Raw genomic sequence first — 21,680 nt, 5'->3', positions numbered from 1 at the left:
CTGCAACGAAAACATGTTGGACAGTAGCACCAATTCCGGAACATTTCTAGGTGCAAAATATCTATATTTTGTTATTTCAAGAGTGGTTCAGCCATGTCGCTTGCTTCCTTTGCGCATTTTTGGTTAATCCCTCACAGGGCCCGTTGGCAACAAGAGCCAAACCCTGATGCTGAGCAGCTTTTCAGCATGGTGGCAGAGGTCTTTATTTTCTGGGCCAAATCTCACGTGAGTTTGTCAAGCACGGTTGTCTTTTGTCGCTGCTTTTTTTTTTTTTTTCTTTTTCGGATAGACGTCTTGTCTTGCTTATCTCATTTACTGTTGCACTGCAGAATTTCAAGTGGGAGGAACAGAACTACGTGGTCCAAAACGAAATCAACAATTTGGCATTCCTGGTCAACGACAACACATCAAAGGTTCGCTGTTCGTCACAAGTGGGCCTCATAAATGAGACGGTCCACTAATGTCGTATCGTTCCCTTTATAGCTTGACTGCGAGAAAAGGCGGACGAAGAGGAAGGGCGACCGTTATTCCGTACACACTTCCCTCATTGTGGCTTCCGTGAAGCGACTTCTCCCGGTGGGACAGAGGGTTTGTTTTTCCAGCAACGAGACTCTCATCATGTCTGCAAAGAGCGCCTTCGCTCAGGTTGGTTGGAAATGTGGGCGTCATGCCAAGGGATTGGTGGATGGGGAATGATTATCAATGTGTTCCATCGTGGATCACTTTCGAAAGAAATTAACTGCCGAACAACTGTTCAACAAAACAAACATACTTATGTGTTGTTGAGTAATTAATATAAAAGTCAACACGACTGTTTTGTTTTTATGTTCATTCATTCATTCATCTTCCTAACCGCTTGATCCTCACTAGGGTCGCAGGGGGTGCTGGAGCCTATCCCAGCTGTCTCCGGGCAGTAGGCGGGGGACACCCTGAATCGGTTGCCAGCCAATCGCAGGGCACACAGAGACGAACAACCATTCGCACTCACACTCACATCTAGGGACAATTTAGAGTGTTCAATCAGCCTGCCATGCATGTTTTTGGAATGTGGGAGGAAACCGGAGCACCCGGAGAAAACCCACGCAGGCCCGGGGAGAACATGCAAACTCCACACAGGGAGGCCGGAGCTGGAATCGAACCCGGTACCTCTGCACTGTGAAGCCGACGTGCTAGCCACTGGACTACCGGGCCGCCCTTGTTTTTATGTGTATATGTTTATTAACGTTTGACCGCTTGGTTTTCCACAGAAGAACACTGAAGATGAGATTCGTGACCGTGTGTTTAAACACCTTTTACGTTCTCATGCTCAGGTAATGGCTGCCATTTGGTTTTCACCATATTGCTACTACTCTGTCTGGATCACACTGCATGCCCCCACCCCCTCACCCAAAATGCCCCCCACTTGCCCTCCAGGGTTCTCTCTCCTGAATGACGTGCATGTACTTTCTGCTGACATCCGGTATGCACGGCGACATGCCCGACTAGCCCCGATATTTATTTATTTTTCAATTCAAGCAACAAGAAAGCCGTTAATTAGATTCTGGAGTGGTCTTGTAGCCTGTAAAACCCGTTCCTCCATCACGCCCTGACTTAAATTTGTTGCACAATACCAAAGACCGCACTGCATGCAGCATTATTTCATTTACTCCAGCAGCAATAAACACTTTCCAGTGATTGCGATTCCAGAACTTTGCAACTGAATAAATAAATGTGACATTTTTATTTTTATTTTTTACCCCCCCCCCCCTCTGTGAGAAGTCATCAACATGCTTGCACCGAGACGGCTTTAATTCATTCTCCGCCACTGACGTGGAGACAACTGTGGACAAGATTGTGGCACTCGCTCGAGTCCTCCATTACCTTGATCAGGTGAGCGCTAAAACAGGAAAAAAAGCACATTTTGTTTTAGATGGATCCTCAGAGAGAAGTGACAGCCTGAGGTCTTGAAATAATTGTTATTTCAGCGCTGCTACTTATCTTTAACCTACGTACAGTATTTACTTGAATTGATCTTGAATTTCAACAACAAAAGAAACGTGCCTCGGATTCCTAACCCCCGTTTGAAGAAAGCACCCGAGGGCAAAATGAACAAATGTAATGCTACTAATAAAATCATTCAAACCTTGTTTCCCTCTTCTGTCTTTGATTTTTCTGTTTAGGTGGAACATCCGCACAAGCATAAAAGAGCAACATGGCACCAAGTCTTGTCCAAGCAGAGGAAGCAAGCGGTGGTGGCCTGTCTGAGAATGGCTCCCCTGTACAATCTTCCCAGGTACTAAAATTGCTTTTGCTTTGTAATTTTGATGAGCATTTTCACGGCTTTTGTCCGCTTCTGCAAATTTTCTACTTGGAAGAAGAAAAAAAAACGTTATTTTTCAGCACGGGGGAAAAAGTGGTTCACACTTTTGTCTTGCACTCAAAACTGCACTTCATCTTGATCCACTTGTGGAACAACATATGCGTAAATAAATAAATCAAATTCTAGTGGACTTTGGTTCTCGCCAACGATAATTAAACATCTTACAACTCGTACAAACGGTGGTTTAAAAGCTTATTTCTATGCCGCTTGCTTTTGCATCTGCTATTTGCACGCGGCGAATGCAAACGGGAACACTTGCCAGTGTTGAGTTTGCTGTCCCCTCAAACGTCCGTCTCACTTCCCAGGCACAGAGCCGTCAACCTGTTCCTCCAAGGCTACAATAAATCCTGGATATTAGCTGAGGAGCACACTTTTGAGGAGAAGCTCGTGGAGGATTTAGCTGTAAGTGGTAGAAAACCTCAAAGTATCTTTTACTAAAATTATTTTTCTTGATTTATTTTTCCATCCTTTTTTTTTTTGTTTCTGTATTCTGCAGACGTAATTGGATGACACTGTGAGGTTTTCCAGAAAGGAGAATCATGCATATATTTTTTTTCTCCTCCCCATTATTTTCACAGAAACTCCACATGACGGAGTTGACAGGAGGAAGACGAGAGGAGAAAAGAGATGGCGGCAAACTTATGGATCCCCTCCTACAGCTCATCACGCTCTTCAGTTGCAGTGCCTTGACAGAAAGGAGGTGTTGTCCTGATACAAGAGCTCGCAATATTTCCTTTCTCACCCTCTCACACCCCTCACAATTCTCTGCTTAGCATATCTCTCAACTGATCTGAGCTCATGTGCCTTCCCTTCAAAGTGATCTTGAAATCGACTGGCTCTATGTTTCCTACGTGGAGATAATGGCCAAGGTAATAGAAAAGAGCGTGAGCTAAACAAGAGGGATTCTTAAATATTGCACAGGCCCTCGGGGGATTTATGTGGGCTTTTAAAAATTGACTTTATATATGCAGATTTGGCTTGTTGGGGACCATCCTTACCATCTCAGTATTTATGCGTTTTTTTTTTTTAATGCTTCGCATCGCCGCAGAGCTGCCATCGGGAAGATGACGACGAGGAGCGACAGGAGCTGCAAAGTTTTGAAGTGAGTCCATTTTGATCAGCGCACACATATCCTGAACAGCTTTCACTAGTATATGGTATCAAAAGCCGACTAAAATTGTCCCACAGGAGAAAGAGATGGACAAGCAAAAGCTGCTGTACCAGCAGGCCAGGTTGCATCTTCGTGGAGTTTCCGAGATGGTCTTGCAAAGTATTAGTGCCAGCAAAGGTACGAGCTGAGGAGCCAGCGGGGCCGAAAGGGAAGCATTTGAGAAAGTTTTTGTTTCCCCCCGAGACCAATCATATGAACGTCTTCCCTCGCGTTTACATTTGGCTGTATTGTAGTCATGAAGTGTTTTTCGAGTGAGCGCTCCATTTTCTGATTGTGATGATGTGACATCTAATCAGGGACCATGGGCTCCATGATTGCTCCAACACTCAAGCTGGGTATTGCCATTCTCAGCGGAGGAAACGCCGCCGTTCAGCAGGTGTCTTGTTGCGCTGATTTCGCCTCAAAATTTGCACCCTCAGACTTTACTTTCTTCAGTTATACTTACTGTATTTTATTGCTTATACTTACAGATATTGCTCCCCGTTTGACCACTTGCGCATTTCGTTTCTTTTGCCAAATTCCAAGACTAATTCCCCGATCTAATCACCCCTTGCCTTCTTTTAAATTAGAAAATGCTGGATTATCTGAGAGCGAAACGAGACGTCGGCTTCTTCCAGAGCATGGCCGGACTCATGCGGTCATGCAGGTGAGTGAAAGTCGTTACGCCCAAAAATAGAAAATGGTCACGGTCCCAAATTTGTGCTCATGATAACGTGCGTCTGTTTGCCCAGTGTGCTGGATCTGAACGCATTTGAGCGACAGAACAAAGCTGAAGGATTAGGCATGGCCACGGATGAGCGCTCAGGTAGCGCGCATTCATATGGAAAAGCGGCAGTGGGCCTTTCAATACAATGTTGCCTTCTCTCTCGTATGAACCTCATCGGATTGTCCTTGACATTTCATGACCTCTCGTCCCCTTTTCCCATTAGAGAAGGTGATGCCTGATGAAGAGCTAACCTGCGACCTGTTCCGTTTTCTGCAGCTGCTTTGTGAAGGACACAACTCTGGTTATTGCTTCTTTCTCCCCCCTTTTTTTTTTGATGCATTTTAATTAACTCTGGACGGATTTATAATTGCTGTACAAGTGGTGAGATTACACGACATGTCTGCTATAAAAGGGAAAAATGCTCTTCTTTTTTTTTTTTTCTTCCCCTTCACTCTCACTTTTAATTTCATCCCTTAGATTTCCAGAATTACTTGAGAACACAGACGGGCAACAATACGACCGTCAACATGATCATTTCCACTGTGGATTACCTACTAAGAATACAGGTAAGCATGAATAAATCAGGGCGGCCCGGTAGTCCAGTGGTTAGCACGTCGGCTTCACAGTGCAGAGGTACCGGGTTCGATTCCAGCTCCGGCCTCCCTGTGTGGAGTTTGCATGTTCTCCCCGGGCCTGCGTGGGTTTTCTCCGGGTGCTCCGGTTTCCTCCCACATTCCAAAAAAACATGCATGGCAGGCTGATTGAACACTCTAAATTGCCCCTAGGTGTGAGTGTGAATGGTTGTTCGTCTCTGTGTGCCCTGCGATTGGCTGGCAACCGATTCAGGTTCTCCCCGGGTCTGCGTGGGTTTTCTCCGGGTGCTCCGGTTTCCTCCCACATTCCAAAAACATGCGTGGCAGGCTGATTGAACACTCTAAATTGTCCCTAGGTGTGAGTGTGAGTGCGAATGGTTGTTCGTCTCTGTGTGCCCTGCGATTGGCTGGCAACCGATTCAGGGTGTCCCCCGCCTACTGCCCGAAGACAGCTGGGATAGGCTCCAGCACCCCCCGCGACCCTAGTGAGGATCAAGCGGCTCGGAAGATGAATGAATGAATAAATCATACCACAGAGCCGCTGTAGTCCTTTTGGCTGTAGACAGACTCAATCTTTTTTTCATACGACTTCTCAAGGAGTCCATCAGTGACTTCTACTGGTACTACTCTGGAAAGAATGCGATTGATGCGCAAGGCCGCTGCAATTTTTCCAAGGCGATCAAAGTGGCCAAGCAGGTCTTCAATACGCTCACCGAATACATACAGGTTGGGGCCGGTTTCCATTTCTGCAAAAGATGAACGGCATCGACTGTATGTTCTCATTTATAATTCATCGTCTCCCGCTCGTCGGCTTTACCCGCAGGGGCCGTGTAACGGAAACCAGCAAAGCCTCGCTCACAGTCGTCTATGGGATGCCGTGGTTGGATTCCTCCATGTCTTTGCTCATATGCAGATGAAGCTCTCTCGGGTATGTCCGGTCATGAATTGTCACCTTCTGAAATGATGCTGCCGTGTCAATTCATAATTTATGGCCTTTAATGGGTGTTTTTTTTTTTTTTGTGTGTGCAGGATTCACGGCAAATAGAGCTCCTAAAAGAGCTCATGGACTTACAAAAGGACATGGTTGTCTTCTTGCTGTCCATGTTAGAAGGTACGTCAACTCCTCATGACGATGCAAAGGAAGGCTCTGGCTCGTTCCCTGGCAGCGCTTGTGTGTCAAACAAAAAAGTTTTGTCGCGGTATACTTGTATGTGTTTCAAAATGAGAGAATCTTAGAACCAAAAATGTAATCAAATGCCCCATAGGAAAGTAGTAAATGTCGATACAACCCGCAAAACGACGACATAACACGGCATCCTTGCTTCTCTGTGCATTTTTTTCTTTTTCATTCTAATCTGCAGGTAACATTGTAAACGGAACCATCGGAAAGCAGATGGTGGATATGTTGGTGGAATCGGCGAGCAACGTGGAGATGATCCTCAAGTTTTTCGACACGTTCCTCAAACTGAAAGACCTCACCGCTTCGGACGTTTTTCACCAGTTCGACCCCGATCGCAAGGGCTGCGTCTCCAGGAAGGACTTCCAGAAGGCCATGGAGCTCTCCAAGCAGTTTTCACAAGTTGAAACTCTTTTCCTCCTCTCCTGCGTTGAATCGGACAATCGGGAAATCTTGGATTACGAGGCTTTCGTGGATCGCTTCCATGAGCCGGCCAAAGACATCGGCTTCAGCATCGCCGTGCTGCTCACCAATTTGTCCGAGCACATGCCCAACGACTTACGGCTGAGTGCCTTCTTGGAACTCGCCCAGTGCGTCCTGACTTACTTCCAACCCTATTTAGGCCGCATCGAGATCCTCGGCGGCGGCAAGCGCATGGAACGCGTCTACTTTGAGATCAGCCAATCTAGCCGCACGCAGTGGGAGAAGCCGCAGGTGAAGGAGTCGAAGCGGCAGTTCATTTTCGACGTGGTGAACGAAGGCGGCGAGAAGGAGAAAATGGAGATGTTTGTCAACTTCTGCGAAGACACAATCTTCGAGATGCAGCTGGCGGCTCAGATCTCGGGCTCTGAAAGCGGAGAGCGACATGGCGGAGAAGAAGAAGAAGAGGGGAATGAAGATAGAGGCCTGCATAAGAACGGAATGTTTTTCATGTGTTCACCGACATCTCTCATATCTGTCAAAAAGCTTCGCGCTCTCACAAAAATGACCCTGAAGGATGTCCTCTTGTCATCTGTTGCGCTCCTCAGAGTCCTTCTCGTTACTTTGCTCCGGTTCGTTTCTTTTGGAGTGAGTGGCACTAGCCAGGTGCTTTACGTCACTTTTGTCAATGGCGGACTCATCGAGGGGGCAAAAAAGATGACCGTGTCGGACCTGCTCGGCGGTATTCTCGACCCGACGCTTGATGAGGTCACGGAGGTAACAAGTGGCGCGGACCGGCTAAGGCGGCGCTCGGCCGCTTTCTCCCCTCGGCGGGAGAGCAGGCAGATAGAAGCCGTGACCTCCGCCATGGGGACCGACGTACTTTCTGACATATTTGGGCTCAAAGTGAAAAGAGACGGGGGACAATACAGCCTGGTGGCACAAGATGTGACCAGCCATCTCACAGATGTGTTCATCCGCACTGACGCTACGTTTTCTGATGGACATCAGGGGCTGGTATTTGCTTCTATGAATTGTGTCACATGCAAAGTATTGAGTCAGTGAATTCACAGTCCATTTAAATAACTTTTTTTTTTCTTTTTTTTTTGGGGTGACCACCTCAAGGCTGATGTGGCTGAAGAGGAGAAAGCTGAGAAAGAGATGCCTGAATCCGAAAAGTGAGTCATTTCTTCATGAAAACAAACTGTAGGCTTTGTTCAGAATCAGTCACTCATTCCCAACTCCTGAATCACCAAATAGGAAATTTTATATCGAGGACTGTATTGTTGACGGGCGGCCCGGTAGTCCAGTGGTTAGCACGTCGGCTTCACAGTGCAGAGGTACCGGGTTCGATTCCAGCTCCGGCCTCCCTGTGTGGAGTTTGCATGTTCTCCCCGGGGCCTGCGTGGGTTTTCTCCGGGTGCTCCGGTTTCCTCCCACATTCCAAGAAACATGCATGGCAGGCTGATTGGACGCTCTAAATTGTCCCTAGGTGTGAGTGTGAGTGCGAATGGTTGTTCGTTTCTGTGTGCCCTGCGATTGGCTGGCAACTGGGCCTGTGTGGGTTTTCTCCGGGTGCTCCGGTTTCCTCCCACATTCCAAAAATATGCATGGCAGGCTGATTGAACACTCTAAATTGTCCCTAGGTGTGAGTGTGAGCGTGGATGGTTGTTCGTCTATGTGATTGGCTGGCAACCGATTCGGGGTGTCCCCCGCCTACTGAGACGGCTGGGATAGGCTCCAGCACCCCCGCGGCCCGAGTGAGGATCAAGCGGTACGGAAGATGAATGAATGAATGAATGAATGTATTGTTGACGCAATCAAATGGGGAAAAACCAAACAAAATAATGTGCTCACCAATTTTTTCACCATGCTGTGTTATTAAAAGTGACTTGTTACAACCGTGTCGCCGTCTGGCTGATTGGTACAAGTGTTCCCTTCTTTCCCTCCTCTTGATTTATCTCGTTGCAGATGGGAGACGTGTGAGGCGACAATGGCGAAGGGGGAGGAACGGAAAGCCAAGAGACTCACTAATAAATCAGAGGAAGCAGGAAGTCGGCATTCCGCTTTGGGAGAAATGATAAGGGCTCATCACAAGAGCTTGCTGGTCAGATTCAAAAACAAATAATAATAATAATCATGTAGAAATGCAAACTGTAATGTTCTTACGTTTCCCCTGCAGAATTACTTTGCCAGGACATTTTATAACCTGCGCTTGCTGTCGCTTTTTGTCACCTTTGCAATCAACTTCATCCTCCTCTTCTATAAGGTTTGTGCGAATGCAGCTTCCATATGCAAATTTAAAATGAAAATCAAAGTCACGATATCGGGCTGACCTCAATTGAAGTATGCCGCGGAAAGGCGAATACGAATTTTGAAATTCCGCACAGATTTTTACATGTGTGTGAGAGATCCCCGCGCGTGACGAGGAAAACACTGGCGAGTGTGTGTTCTCATCAAAACTCCACATTGCCACGCGATCAACCACCGAAAATACAAAATACACGAAGCCAGCCTAACCGTGATCATAACTGGTAACTCCATTGTGTTAGCGAGTTCTTTTATTTATTTGTGATGCGTTCAACTGACGCCACCAACTCACGTCAACATGAGCTTCAGGCTGCTTCCAAAGTGGCTATCATTACATTTCACGTCATGACCACAGAGCTCCGGGCTCAGCTCAACCTGGTCCTCAGCACACATTTTATTTTTCCTCATCATAAATATTGAAGGGCGGCCCGGTAGTCCAGTGGTTAGCACGTCGGCTTCACAGTGCAGAGGTACCCGGTTCGATTCCAGCTCCGGCCTCCCTGTGTGGAGTTTGCATGTTCTCCCCGGGCCTGCGTGGGTTTTCTCCGGGTGCTCCGGTTTCCTCCCACATTCCAAGAACATGCGTGGCAGGCTGATTGGACGCTCTAAATTGTCCCTAGGTGTGAGTGTGAGTGCGAATGGTTGTTCGTTTCTGTGTGCCCTGCGATTGGCTGGCAACCGATTCAGGTTCTCCCCGGGCCTGCGTGGGTTTTCTCCGGGTGCTCCGGTTTCCTCCCACATTCCAAAAATATGCGTGGCAGGCTGATTGAACACTCCAAATTGTCCCTAGGTGTGAGTGCAAATGGTTGTTCGTCTCTGTGTGCCCTGCGATTGGCTGGCAGCCGATTCAGGGTGTCCCCCGCCTACTGCCCGGAGACGGCTGGGATAGGCTCCAGCACCCCCCGCGACCCTAGTGAGGATCTAGCGGCTCGGAAGATGAATGAATCAATAAATATTGAAGTGTAACATTTTATTTGTCGACGCATAACAACTCCCTCATGACAAAACATATTTCGGCTCCATGTGCGTATTGACTCCGGTCTTGCCACCTTCTCACCAGGTGGTATCTTTGCCAACGTCACCCGAAAAAGAAGCGGGCATATCACTTGATTCAGCGGATGAGGGAGATGAGGGCGGTGTTTATTATGTTTTGGAAGAGAGCAGTGGTTACATGGAGCCATCACTTCACCTCCTGGCCATGGCGCACACGCTCATCTCCTTCTGTTGCATCATAGGTTACTACTGCCTCAAGGTAAGCCCGCTCCAATCACTTCGTCATATGGGCCTGCAAAGAGATTTTGGGGGTTTTATTTATTTATTTATTTATTTATTTTCTTGCGGAGCACAAAATGGCTGCATTGTTTCAAAGCATGTGCTCGGCAGGTACCGCTGGTGATCTTCAAACGAGAGAAGGAAGTGGCCCGACGACTTGAATTTGATGGCCTGTACGTGGCACGCCAGCCCCCGGAGGAGGACATTAAAGGCCAGTGGGATCGGCTGGTCATTAACACGGCGTACGTTCACATTCAGCCGGCACGCCTTTCGTTGAATGTTTTATTGTTTATTGAACATAAAACATATACAGTAATAATTTGACAGAAAATAAGGTAGATAAAAAAAGTAAAAAAGAAATCGGTCTTCATTCAACACAGTTATTATGTTCAAGGGAGTAGGATGAAGTAAAAAACGTATCTAGTCCTACCCCGTTATGTGTTTATATCTACTAAATCATTTTTATATCAATCAGAAAAGAAAAAGTAAGAAGAAGTCTCCATTAAGGCTCATACTTTACCCTTAACCGTGATATTTTCACAACTTTTGGTTTGTATCGGGATTATATACATCCTCACCCTGGCACTCTTGTGTCAATTTTCTCTTGTATTCATAATGGTTATTTCAATACCTTTCTCTATTTATCAACTTAGTTCTGATTTATCATTATATTTAATGTTTAGAATTTATCATTTTAACTCTGATTGATGTCAGTTGTTTGTACTATTTTTTTGAATTTGTTTTTGAACTCAGCAAGCGATTTACTCATTTTTCACGTTAACGTTCGCACGCCGTTTGTTGTTTCAGATCGTTTCCGGGTAACTACTGGGATAAGTTTGTGAAACGAAAGGTAAATTCTTTCTCTCTGTTGGGCAGAAACTAAGTTAAAGCGTGGTCCTCTTATGTAATTGAACAAAATACCTTCAATATTGTTTCTTTTTGATGCCTCTTAGTTGCTTCAATTGAGCTTTTCTGACCGCTGCTCCTATCGCTGAATCATAATGCCAATAAAATCCTATCGCCCTTGAAAGTCTCCACTACACCCAACGGAAGCATCTAATAATGACGCACTGTCATCATCTGTTCATCAACTTGCGTCGTCTTAATATATAATCATCAGAAGTGACTTATTTACCCAGCGACAATCCCTTGGGTCACCCTATAAAAAGTCTGGTACCTTGAACGGCTCCTGGTTCACTCTTCTGCAACGTCAGCGTTCACCCGGTCAGGACAAGTTCTGACGGTTTGTGATGAAATGGGACCCCTGCCCAGGAAAGCGTCCTCCTTTGTACTTCAAGACAAACATATTTTCACTCGCTCATGAAAACCGGGAGCGCTGATACGGTGTGATAGACATGAACATTAAGATTAAATCTGCTTGGCACTTTTGGAGACAATGGCGGATGTTTTGTTTGTTCTCTTTCGTTATTTACTGCATTCAAGCCACCGGCATCGTTTTAAGAGTCTTTCGGCATAACGGATGATGTGATGTTCGTAAGTGCTTCGGGTAATTCACTTCTGGTCCAGCGTGGAGGTCGTGGAGACTTACATTCTGTTGAGGTGTTTGGTGCTGGCTCTTGTTTGAAAGTTAATAAATCAACCACTTAAGCCGCAGCAACACAGAAGGCAGGCGCTCCAATTGTGTGGCACTTAACTGTTATTCCCATGAGTGAATTGGTGAAGTCCCATCATTATTTTTGGAACACAGATGTCTCCCAAAAATATATTTACAGCATATATATCATCCATCCATCCATTTTCCAAACCGCTTAATCCTCACTAGGGTCGCGGGGGGTGCTTGAGCCTATCCCAGCCGTCTTCGGGCAGTAGGCAGGGGACACCCTGAATCAGTTGCCAGCCAATTGCAGGGCACACAGAGACGAACAACCATCCACGCTCACATTCACACCTAGGGACAATTTAGAGCGTCCAATCAGCCTGCCATGCATGTTTTTTTTTTGGAATGTGGGAGGAAACCGGAGCACCCGGAGAAAACCCACGCAGGCCCGGGGAGAACATGCAAACTCCACACAGGGAGGCCGGAGCTGGAATCGAACCCGGTACCTCTGCACTGTGAAGCCGACGCGCTAACCACTGGACTACCGGGCCGCACGCATATATATCAGTATATATATTTTCTTCTTCTTATTCAATGAACTCTTTTCACCCACCTTCCCCCTCCAGGTGATGGACAAGTATGGGGGCTTTTACGGCCGCGATAAGATCAGTGAACTTCTCGGTCTGGACCAGGCGTCTTTAGACTTCAGCTCCGAGGGAACCGAGAGGAACAGGCTCCGAAAAGATGCTGCCTGGGTCACTCTGTGAGTACGAAAATGACATATTTTTGAACATCGATGGCATTTTCCTTGGGGCGACTTGAATGTAGAGTATTATAATCTATATATATATTGCGCGTGGTCCCGCACGCGGTCTGTCCTTCCGTCTGTCCCTTTTCAAAACGTACCTAATTCACCGCGCCGCTGCGCGCCGCTCAGGCAGTGGCTCACTACGATCGCGCGGGCATCTTAGCGAAAAAATGTTGTCTACCCACAAGCATTGCAATGAAATTGTTAGTTATTTAGTAGAGCTAAACATCTCTTTATTTTCGCGATAAGCAATGAAGATGAACAAAAAGTTGAACCAAGCAACAACACTTTTGTGGGCCGAAGGCCCACCTTACCAGCCTTCCGCAGGAACTAGCTGATGAGCCGCCTGAACCAGCTAGTATTTTATAATACAGGTTTTGAGATGACTATTTTACTATTTCCCATTTTATTTCAGATTGAACTCCATTGACGTCAAGTACCAGGTCTGGAAACTCGGAGTTGTTCTCACTGACAATGTAAGTGGAGTCGGCATAATGCCCGGAGGTTTCATGACTCTCGCTCGCAATCCGACGGTCACTTCCTGCAATGTACGTTACCAGATAACATGAGTGGAGCATAAATCACGTTTCGATGTTTCACGGCCGAGTCCTCATTTGTTTTGACGTCGTGAGCTGCCGATTGTGATTTTGATGCCAATCTATGCGGTGCCCAAGTGATGAGCGCAATATCCTGTGATTTTTTGCCTTATCTAGACGACGCGTTGGTTTCCGTGCCATCTGTTCATTTCGTTTGTGTCTTTGATGTGTGGCCGCAGTCCTTCCTCTATTTGGCCTGCTACATGGCCATGTCAGTTTTGGGCCACTATAACAACTTTTTCTTCGCGGCGCATCTTTTGGACATCGCCATGGGCATTAAGACTCTTCGCACCATCCTCTCTTCTGTCACACACAATGGAAAACAGGTGTGTGTGTGTGTGTGTTTGTGAGTGGGTCCAATTTGTATGTTTGTGTTGCTTTCTATGCTGTCAACTTTTGTTGATGTATGAACCGGGATTTTGTTTCATGATGATTGGTTTTCCTCCAAAGAAAGTTCACATGGCGGTTGAAGTGCGTGACGTTTAGGATACATTCATCCATTCATTCATCTTCCGAGCCGCTTGATCCTCACTAGGGTCGCGGGGGGTGCTGGAGCCTATCCCAGCTGTCTCCGGGCAGTAGGCGGGGGACACCCTGAATCGGTTGCCAGCCAATCGCAGGGCACACAGAGACGAACAACCATCCACGCCCACATTCAAACCTAGGGACAATTTAGAGTGTTCAATCAGCCTGCCATGCATATTTTTTGGAATGTGGGAGGAAACCGGAGCACCCGGAGAAAACCCACACAGGCCCGGTTGCCAGCCAGTCGCAGGGCACACAGAAACGAACAACCATTCGCACTCACACTCACACCTAGGGACAATTTTTAGAGTGTTCAATCAGCCTGCCACGCATGTTTTTGGAATGTGGGAGGAAACCGGAGCACCCGGAGAAAACCCACGCAGGCCCGGGGAGAACATGCAAACTCCACACAGGGAGGCCGGAGCTGGAATCGAACCCGGTACCTCTGCACTGTGAAGCCGACGTGCTAACCACTGGACTACCGGGCCGCCTACGTTTAGGATAATTATCCCAAATGCTGATACTGTGCTTGTGTGTGTCTCCTAGTTGGTCCTGACTCTGGGTCTCCTGGCTGTGGTGGTCTATCTGTACACGGTGGTGGCCTTCAACTTCTTCCGCAAATTTTATGACAAGAGCGACGACCAGGGCGCCCGAGACATGAAGTGCAACGACATGCTTACTGTGAGTTGAAATGAGCGAGCGCAACGTTTGTGTGCAGAGGGGGGGGGGGGGGTCCTCGCTTTGCGACAGACTTGCACACGCCGTTTTTAGATTCAGCATGTCCTCTCTGTGCTGAATCTACTTCATTAGGTGCAGCTACCCAATCTAATGAAATCCAATATAGCGTCGCCCCAAATTCTGCTTTTACAACGATGGTGGCGATCAGTTTTGATTGACGCTTTGGTTGGAGAAGAATTTTGAATCCCACTCTGGATCTCAGCCGGGTCTATTTTCCATATATCTGGAAAGGCCTCGAGTCACGCCAAGATGACTCTCTCAGTGATCCTCTTCTTATTCCTCCCACCATTATTCTGGCAAATAATGGACAGCTAGATTAAAAAAAAAAAAAAAAAAAAAGCAGCGCCAGATATAATATCTCTTTGTTTGGCCATTCGCAACCCCCCCCCCGCCCCCCCCCCCCCCCCCCCCCCGCCGCCTCCTCAATTCCGATGCACAGTCCCTTGTCACTCAGGAACGGACACGCATGGAGATAAGCATTTGAATAAATCCCTTCTATTTTAAGAAGCAGGAGAGCTCTTACATGAAATCTTCAGTCCCTGTTCCTGTCTTATTGTGTATGCTTGACGTTGAGCAGCACTTGAGCAACCACGCTTCTCAGAATATCCTAAGTGCAGCACATATTTTTGCGTTTTGTGTTTCTTCAGTATGTGAGGCCTTGGCATCATATGAGACTTGGGTCAGAAAACAAAAAATGCACAACCCTAAAAGGTGTGTTAGAAAATCCCCCGGCCTCCACTGCCCTTTTCTTTGAAGGTTTGTCATGTTCCTTCAGTGTTTTGGTATCCACTATTAAAAGCTATTTTGCACTTTCCGTCTTGTTTCCTCAAAGTAATGTCCTTGGCTCGTGGGAGCGAGGTATCATCCCTGCTAGGCAACCAGACTCTCAATTTGTCCTGCCTGGCGCACTTCTACAAAATCCTTTTGGGGATTTGTAGTCAAAAGGCAAAGAATATTGATTACACAGTTCTCTGCTCTTCTATGAAAAAGAAACGTGCACGACTGGCCCTGAATAATGATGGCAGTGTACTTTGAGTACATGAGTTATTCTTGAATTTCCTCTGCGTTGTTGTTGTTTTTTTTTTTTTTGGTCAGTGCTACATGTTCCACATGTACGTGGGAGTGCGAGCGGGAGGGGGCATCGGGGACGAGATCGAGGACCCCGCCGGTGATGACTCTGAGGTGGAACGTATTGTCTTTGACATCACATTTTTCTTCTTCGTCGTCGTCATCCTGCTGGCTATCATTCAAGGTGAGTCGGACGGTGTGTGGGTTTTGATCGCGCCGGCACTTTACGCTTCAGCGTAGTAGCAGGGCAGCAAGAGGGAAATGCTGTCTTGCTTTTGCTTTATCAGCCATGGTAGAAAAAAAAAAGAACAAAAAAAAACGACTAAATCAGATGTGCACAAATTGGAGCATTTGTCACATTTTAAGAAATGTTAAATAACTACCCAGCTAGCCGAAAAGTGAAATGCTAGCTGGCTCAGCGTCCTCTGTGACAAAAAGCTACTAAATTCATATTGTACTTCAACAAACAAACAAAAACGTTTGCTTCATCGGAGTCAACGAATACAAACGAACCACAAGTTGCTTTTTTTTCGACAGGCTTGATAATTGATGCCTTTGGGGAGCTGCGGGACCAGCAGGAGCAGGTGAAAGAGGATATGGAGGTGAGGCGTGACGGGAACACACACACAAACTGACATTCGGGGGTTCTCGCAAGTGTTTTCCAATTCTCAAATAAGGCTTTCACAACAAATAGTTGTCTGGCTTTGCAGTCTTAAGAGAAATAAATTGAAATTTGTCATGTCCTGATGATTGTTTTCAATTACAAGTCAAGTTAAGTCAAGTCAACGGTAATTATAAAGCAATTTCAAACAGCCATCGCTGCATACAAAGTACATGGAGCAATTTAACATGCACAATAAACAGTAAGACAAATCGGTGATAAAGGCGGTAGAAAGCACCAAACAGTAAAACCAAGTTAAGTCCAATAAAACCAGACACACGTGGTCTCCAGAGTCATTTGCCAGGAGGATGTGATTAGAAACGCGTAACAGGGCTGACTCCGTGCTATGCATCGTCTTGAAACCTGACTGGAAAACCTCCAAGATGTTATGTTCATCCAAGAAAAGTTTCAACTGCATGTGCACCGCTTTTTCCAGAATTTGGGAAATGAAAGGCAGTTTGGAAATGGGCCTGAAACTTGACAACACATCTGGATCAAGACCAGGTTTCTTGATCAAGGGTTGGACCACAGCATGTTTAAACTGTTGGGGAACTACACCAAAAGAGACCGATGCGCCAACATTCGCATTACAATACAATACAGTCATATGAGCAAGTGATAAGTAGCTTCTGATAGTGTGCTTTCATAATTGTGTTGCTGTTTCTTTTTTTTTTTTCTGTAAATTGCCAAGCTTCTATAATAGAAATTCTCCCGATTGTGCAGTGCCTTCACCTCAAACCGCACTCGAAAGCATTTTGCGGCATGTGATTGGTGCATTTGAGCAGAGAATACAAATTTGGTGCATGAACCTGGCAGCTTCTCCTCCAATTCAAATCATTTTGCTATTCAGGCTTTTTTTGCCTTTCAGTTGGAGCATGACAGTGGCTTTGAAGAGAAGGAACAACTTTTGTTACAGTGTGGTGCCAGCAGACTAAAAACCGTGAGCAAATCCCATAACACATCAAGTTTTTACATTCATTTCTCTCTCCCTTCCCTGCAGACAAAGTGTTTTATTTGTGGAATAGGGAACGAGTACTTTGATAAAGTTCCTCACGGTTTTGAGACCCACACTCTGCAGGAGCACAACTTGGCCAACTATCTGTGAGTCATTTTCACTTGACTGAAAAATACCCAAACGACACTTTGTCCTCATGTGTGCCACCATTGGTAATAACTCTTTCTTGGACATCCTAACAATTTAATGTATATTTTGTAGTGCAAATGACCTGCTTTGAATTTTACGGGCTCTATTTTTATGGGCTCATGCCAATTTGGCAGACCTGACTCCGCCAAAATGGGTGTTCATTTTATCAAAATTCTAAAATCAACTCATTGAGCGGAACAACTGTGGTTGAGGCACACCGACGACCGAGGGTGGGGGGAGTGAGACTGGCGATCTATACGTCCACTTCACGGCGCAGATGTGTTTCTGTTATATCGAGACACCCACATTTTAAGGTCATGAAAAGGAGCCGCTTTCATTGCTCAAGATTGATGTCGGGTGTGTCCACTCCCACAGCGGCGCACCCGTCACGCTAGCTTTACATGGTGGTCAATAAAATAGAGCCCTATGAGTTGATGATATAGTTGATACATTAACAGGCGCCCCACTTCAAAAAAATATTCTCAAAAGTAGCTTTAAAATAGCAGCTTTGCACGATTTCTACACCGGTGTGTGTTACATGTTAGATGTAATCTAACGTGTTTGCATGCTTGGACTGATCTCTGGTGTCTCTGTCGTCACTTGTTAGCTCGTTGGTCTTGTAAATCGACCACTGAAATGAAGGCGTGGGTGGACGCACACTAACCAATTCCCAAGATCTCAATAACAGTTTTCCTAACTAGCACAATAACTCGCACAGGTACAAATGACTGCTACTTCATTTGTTCCCGTGTGTCTTTGCAGGTTTTTCTTGATGTACCTCATTAACAAAGACGAAACTGAACACACAGGACAGGTATAATTGTTTTCTCCTCCGTTCAAAAACCTGAGCCGTATCCATGCAATTATAGGTCTAAATTACGCATTCTCATCTTGCAATTTAATGAACGGTTCATAGCCGTGGTATGTTATTGTTAAGTCAGAAAATACAAACGCATACTTATTCCCTCGTCTATAAAAAAAAAAAAGCTTGTTGCTTCTCACAATGAAGTTGGTTATTGTGAACAAACAGTAAATATTGACGCATTATCGCTTGTGTTGACATAGGAATCCTATGTGTGGAAAATGTACCAGGAACGTTGCTGGGAATTCTTTCCCGTGGGAGACTGTTTCCGTAAGCAATATGAAGATCAGCTGGGATGAAAGGAATCCGTTCCTCGATAATGTCATCACATACTTTAGAAAGCCATCTGCGTTGTTGCTGCGTGGATTAACTGGAACTCGTGTGCCACACGATCCATTTTGGACTTTGATGTCATTTTCCCCCTCACACATTAGATGTATTTGTGCACCCCAAAAAAATTCAGTGCAATCCTGTATCATTGGAGAAATAAAAGGGAAATTAGCATTTTGGAGGGGGTGGGGTCGGGGGGAACCTTTCATCAAAACAGCTGTCAAAACAAAGTTACAAAGACCTGCAAACCAAATTAAAGCTCGCAGCCACGTGCGCTCATGTTTTGTGACTGAAGTCATTTGTCTTGCTAATCGCAGCCTCCCAACCCTTCTCCCAGCGCGACACGCAGATAAACACTCTCCCTGTGGCATTTGTTCCCCAGCATACTTTTGAAGGATACTTCTTGCTTGTCATGACCCCTCATCTTCGTGTTTTGCCGCCTCATTATAAACAATCGTGTAGCGCGCTGACAGCTCCGGTCGCAATGCGTCCATGGAAATAGACTTTCGGAGCTTTAAATATGATTGAACGTGAACTATTTAATAGCTTGTTTACAAATAGTTTGCTTTGTCCAGCCATCAAGAGAGACTTTGTGCACTCTTATAACGGAGTCGAATTTATATCATAGCCACCCTTGCAACCCAGTTTCTCCTTCCACGATTGAAAGCGGCTAGGCCAGGTGAAGATCCAAGGCCACTTTGATGCGACGGTCTGACTTTTTGAAACCCCGTTGTGCCGACGCACCCGCATTCCCTTACATTCATTCATTCATTCATCTTCCTAACCGCTTGATCCTCACTAGGGTCGCGGGGGGTGCTGGAGCCTATCCCAGCAGTCTCCGGGCAGTAGGCGGGGACACCCTGAATCGGTTGCCAACCAATCGCAGGGCACACAGAGACGAACAACCATTCACACTCACACTCACACCTAGGGACAATTTAGAGCGTTCAATCAGCCTGCCATGCATATTTTTGGAATGTGGGAGGAAACCGGAGCACCCGGAGAAAACCCACGCAGGCCCGGGGAGAACATGCAAACTCCACACAGGGAGGCCGGAGCTGGAATCGAACCCGGTACCTCTGCACTGTGAAGCCCACGTGCTAACCACTGGACTACCGGGCCGCATTCCCTTACATGTCAAAGCCAAAATGTAAGCAGACCCACATTGAACTTTGTCGGATGCGCAGATTAGCATTAGCAGTGTGTTGCCTTCAAGTCGAGGCTTCTGGTGATTGCTTGTTCCCCTTGATTAATAGCTCCAATTAGCATGGCCATTTTGAATGATTCCTCTTGCCTATCTATATATATATATTGCGCGTCGTCCCGCACGCGGTCTGTCCTTCCGTCTGTCCCTTTTCAAAACGTACCTACTTCACCGCGCCGCCACTGCGCCGCTCAGACAGTGGCTCACTACGATCGCGCGGGCATCTTAGCGAAAAAATGTTGTCTACCCACAAGCATCGCAATGAAATTGTTAGTTATTTAGTAGAGTTAAACATCTCTTTATTTTCGCGATAAGCAATGAAGATGAACAAAAAGTTGAACCAAGCAACAACACTTTTGTGGGCCGAAGGCCCACCTTACCAGCCTTCCGCAGGAACTAGCTGATGAGCCGCCCGGAGGGCGGCGAACCACCACCTTACCAGCCTTCCGCAGGAACCAGCTGATGAGCCGCCCGGTGGGCGGCGAACCAGCTAGTGTCATATAAAACTCAAATTTATAGAATGACTTTGTGGCACTTTTATCGACAAAGGAGGACAAACATTTTAGCGCATTTGAAAGCATAGCAGGTGTATAGATTAATCTGGCAGCTGCCCAGAATCCAGATTGAAAACTTTGGTTGAGCATTTCTTCTTCATTCAATAACTTGTTCCAAGTGCCCGCACATCCCCGGGCTACGCAATTTTTATTTCAACAAATTTGAGCATCACGTGAGCGCTAACTACGGACCACCACCCATCATCACCATGACGACAAATTCAAACACACACAGCCATGATACAATTGTGATATTTGATGAGTTATGTCGTATTTGCGGCGGGTGCTTCATTACATGTATTGTGTATAAAGGTTACCCCAAATATCCACCCTACTTGTCAGTACCCTCCTTAGCGATCGCAGTCATTACGCATTGCTACAATTTTGGTCTTCGGAACATATGCCAGCTCATCCGTTACCCAAATGAGATCAAATTTTTGGACAGCTTAGCGGGGATATGTTTTCTGCCCCTTCCATGTTTACACGCTCCTTTCCCTCAATAACAATCACTCGGCTCCACTTCCTTAATTTTATGGCCGGCTGTGTGAATTGAATGCCCATCTCTAGTTCTGTTCACTCAAATTGTGAACAAGATGGATTTCTTGTGCCAATGCTTCCCTGTTGCTCTCTTGCCATCCGCGCGCTCATGCCAAATGCATCGAGCTGCAGATGAGGCTTTTTCTCACATTTTCTCAGTTGACACCGGCTACCCCAAAATGTGATCAGTAGAACGCGTACAACGGTAACTATATGTGACACATGTTGGCAGGCGTCCTGACGACAAAGTCCCTTGAACCACGCAAGCTGTCCGTGTCTCAGTCACACTCTTCCATGAATGAGCGGCTGGCAGAAACACTGCTGTTAAACACTTCAACATACGCAGATGACATTTGTTTTGACGCGCGCGAGTGAAAATCAGATCAATTCAGTATCACGTCGTGAAATCGCAACGCTGAGGGGGGGGAATCGTGGCCTTAAAAGATGACCTTTGACCCTTGACGACCCTTGATCAATCTTGTAGAGCCGTACTACCACAACACAACCTCCAGTTAAAAATAACTAATGCTAATAAAATAAAGGAAAGCTGCGTACATTTTAATTTTAATGTTCTTAAGGTTCGAAATATTTGATTTAAAATTCATAAACCCCATTAAAGGCGGCCCGGTAGTCCAGTGGTTAGCACGTGGGCTTCACAGTGCAGAGGTACCGGGTTCGATTCCAGCTCCGGCCTCCCTGTGTGGAGTTTGCATGTTCTCCCCGGGCCTGCGTGGGTTTTCTCCGGGTGCTCCGGTTTCCTCCCACATTCCAAAAACATGCATGGCAGGCTGATTGAACACTCTAAATTGTCCCCAGGTGTGAGTGTGAGTGCGAATGGTTGTTCGTCTCTGTGTGCCCTGCGATTGGCTGGCAACCGGGCCTGCGTGGGTTTTCTCTGGGTGCTCCGGTTTCCTCCCACATTCCAAAAACATGCGTGGCAGGCTGATTGAACACTCTAATGGTTGTTCGTCTCTGTGTGCCCTGCGATTGGCTGGCAACCGATTCAGGTTCTCCCGGGCCTGCGTGGGTTTTCTCCGGGTGCTCCGGTTTCCTCCCACATTCCAAAAACATGCGTGGCAGGCTGATT

General features: G+C 46.4%; 2 protein-coding genes across 2 annotated transcripts in view; one reads left to right on the top strand and one right to left on the bottom strand.

The window, feature by feature from the left end:
* The window catches only part of ryr2b (ryanodine receptor 2b (cardiac)), a 55,517-nt gene extending 36,465 nt beyond the window's left edge, over positions 1–19,052 (top strand). The window contains exons 70-104 of the mRNA XM_052081229.1: positions 138–225; positions 330–413; positions 484–645; positions 1,248–1,310; positions 1,756–1,869; positions 2,160–2,272; positions 2,665–2,761; positions 2,938–3,059; positions 3,177–3,228; positions 3,408–3,461; positions 3,548–3,647; positions 3,827–3,906; positions 4,100–4,176; positions 4,262–4,335; positions 4,460–4,537; positions 4,714–4,802; positions 5,427–5,555; positions 5,653–5,757; positions 5,859–5,940; positions 6,191–7,476; positions 7,537–7,604; positions 8,398–8,533; positions 8,609–8,695; positions 9,797–9,988; positions 10,120–10,250; positions 10,816–10,858; positions 12,193–12,329; positions 12,790–12,850; positions 13,150–13,296; positions 14,042–14,176; positions 15,329–15,485; positions 15,839–15,903; positions 16,963–17,063; positions 17,869–17,920; positions 18,172–19,052. Of these exons, the coding sequence (XP_051937189.1) occupies positions 138–225; positions 330–413; positions 484–645; positions 1,248–1,310; positions 1,756–1,869; positions 2,160–2,272; positions 2,665–2,761; positions 2,938–3,059; positions 3,177–3,228; positions 3,408–3,461; positions 3,548–3,647; positions 3,827–3,906; positions 4,100–4,176; positions 4,262–4,335; positions 4,460–4,537; positions 4,714–4,802; positions 5,427–5,555; positions 5,653–5,757; positions 5,859–5,940; positions 6,191–7,476; positions 7,537–7,604; positions 8,398–8,533; positions 8,609–8,695; positions 9,797–9,988; positions 10,120–10,250; positions 10,816–10,858; positions 12,193–12,329; positions 12,790–12,850; positions 13,150–13,296; positions 14,042–14,176; positions 15,329–15,485; positions 15,839–15,903; positions 16,963–17,063; positions 17,869–17,920; positions 18,172–18,267 (4,657 nt within the window). The 3' untranslated portion in view covers positions 18,268–19,052. The remainder of the gene's footprint in view (positions 1–137; positions 226–329; positions 414–483; positions 646–1,247; positions 1,311–1,755; positions 1,870–2,159; positions 2,273–2,664; positions 2,762–2,937; positions 3,060–3,176; positions 3,229–3,407; positions 3,462–3,547; positions 3,648–3,826; positions 3,907–4,099; positions 4,177–4,261; positions 4,336–4,459; positions 4,538–4,713; positions 4,803–5,426; positions 5,556–5,652; positions 5,758–5,858; positions 5,941–6,190; positions 7,477–7,536; positions 7,605–8,397; positions 8,534–8,608; positions 8,696–9,796; positions 9,989–10,119; positions 10,251–10,815; positions 10,859–12,192; positions 12,330–12,789; positions 12,851–13,149; positions 13,297–14,041; positions 14,177–15,328; positions 15,486–15,838; positions 15,904–16,962; positions 17,064–17,868; positions 17,921–18,171) is intronic.
* The window catches only part of fam13c (family with sequence similarity 13 member C), a 386,051-nt gene that overhangs the window by 100,267 nt on the left and 264,104 nt on the right, over positions 1–21,680 (bottom strand). The gene's annotated exons all lie outside the window — the stretch shown is intronic.

This window comes from Hippocampus zosterae, chromosome 11, assembly GCF_025434085.1.
Source record: "Hippocampus zosterae strain Florida chromosome 11, ASM2543408v3, whole genome shotgun sequence".
NCBI classification, from domain to species: domain Eukaryota; kingdom Metazoa; phylum Chordata; class Actinopteri; order Syngnathiformes; family Syngnathidae; genus Hippocampus; species Hippocampus zosterae.
The sequence above is the reverse complement of the archived record's forward strand: the minus strand, read 5'-3'. Positions and strand labels throughout refer to the sequence as shown.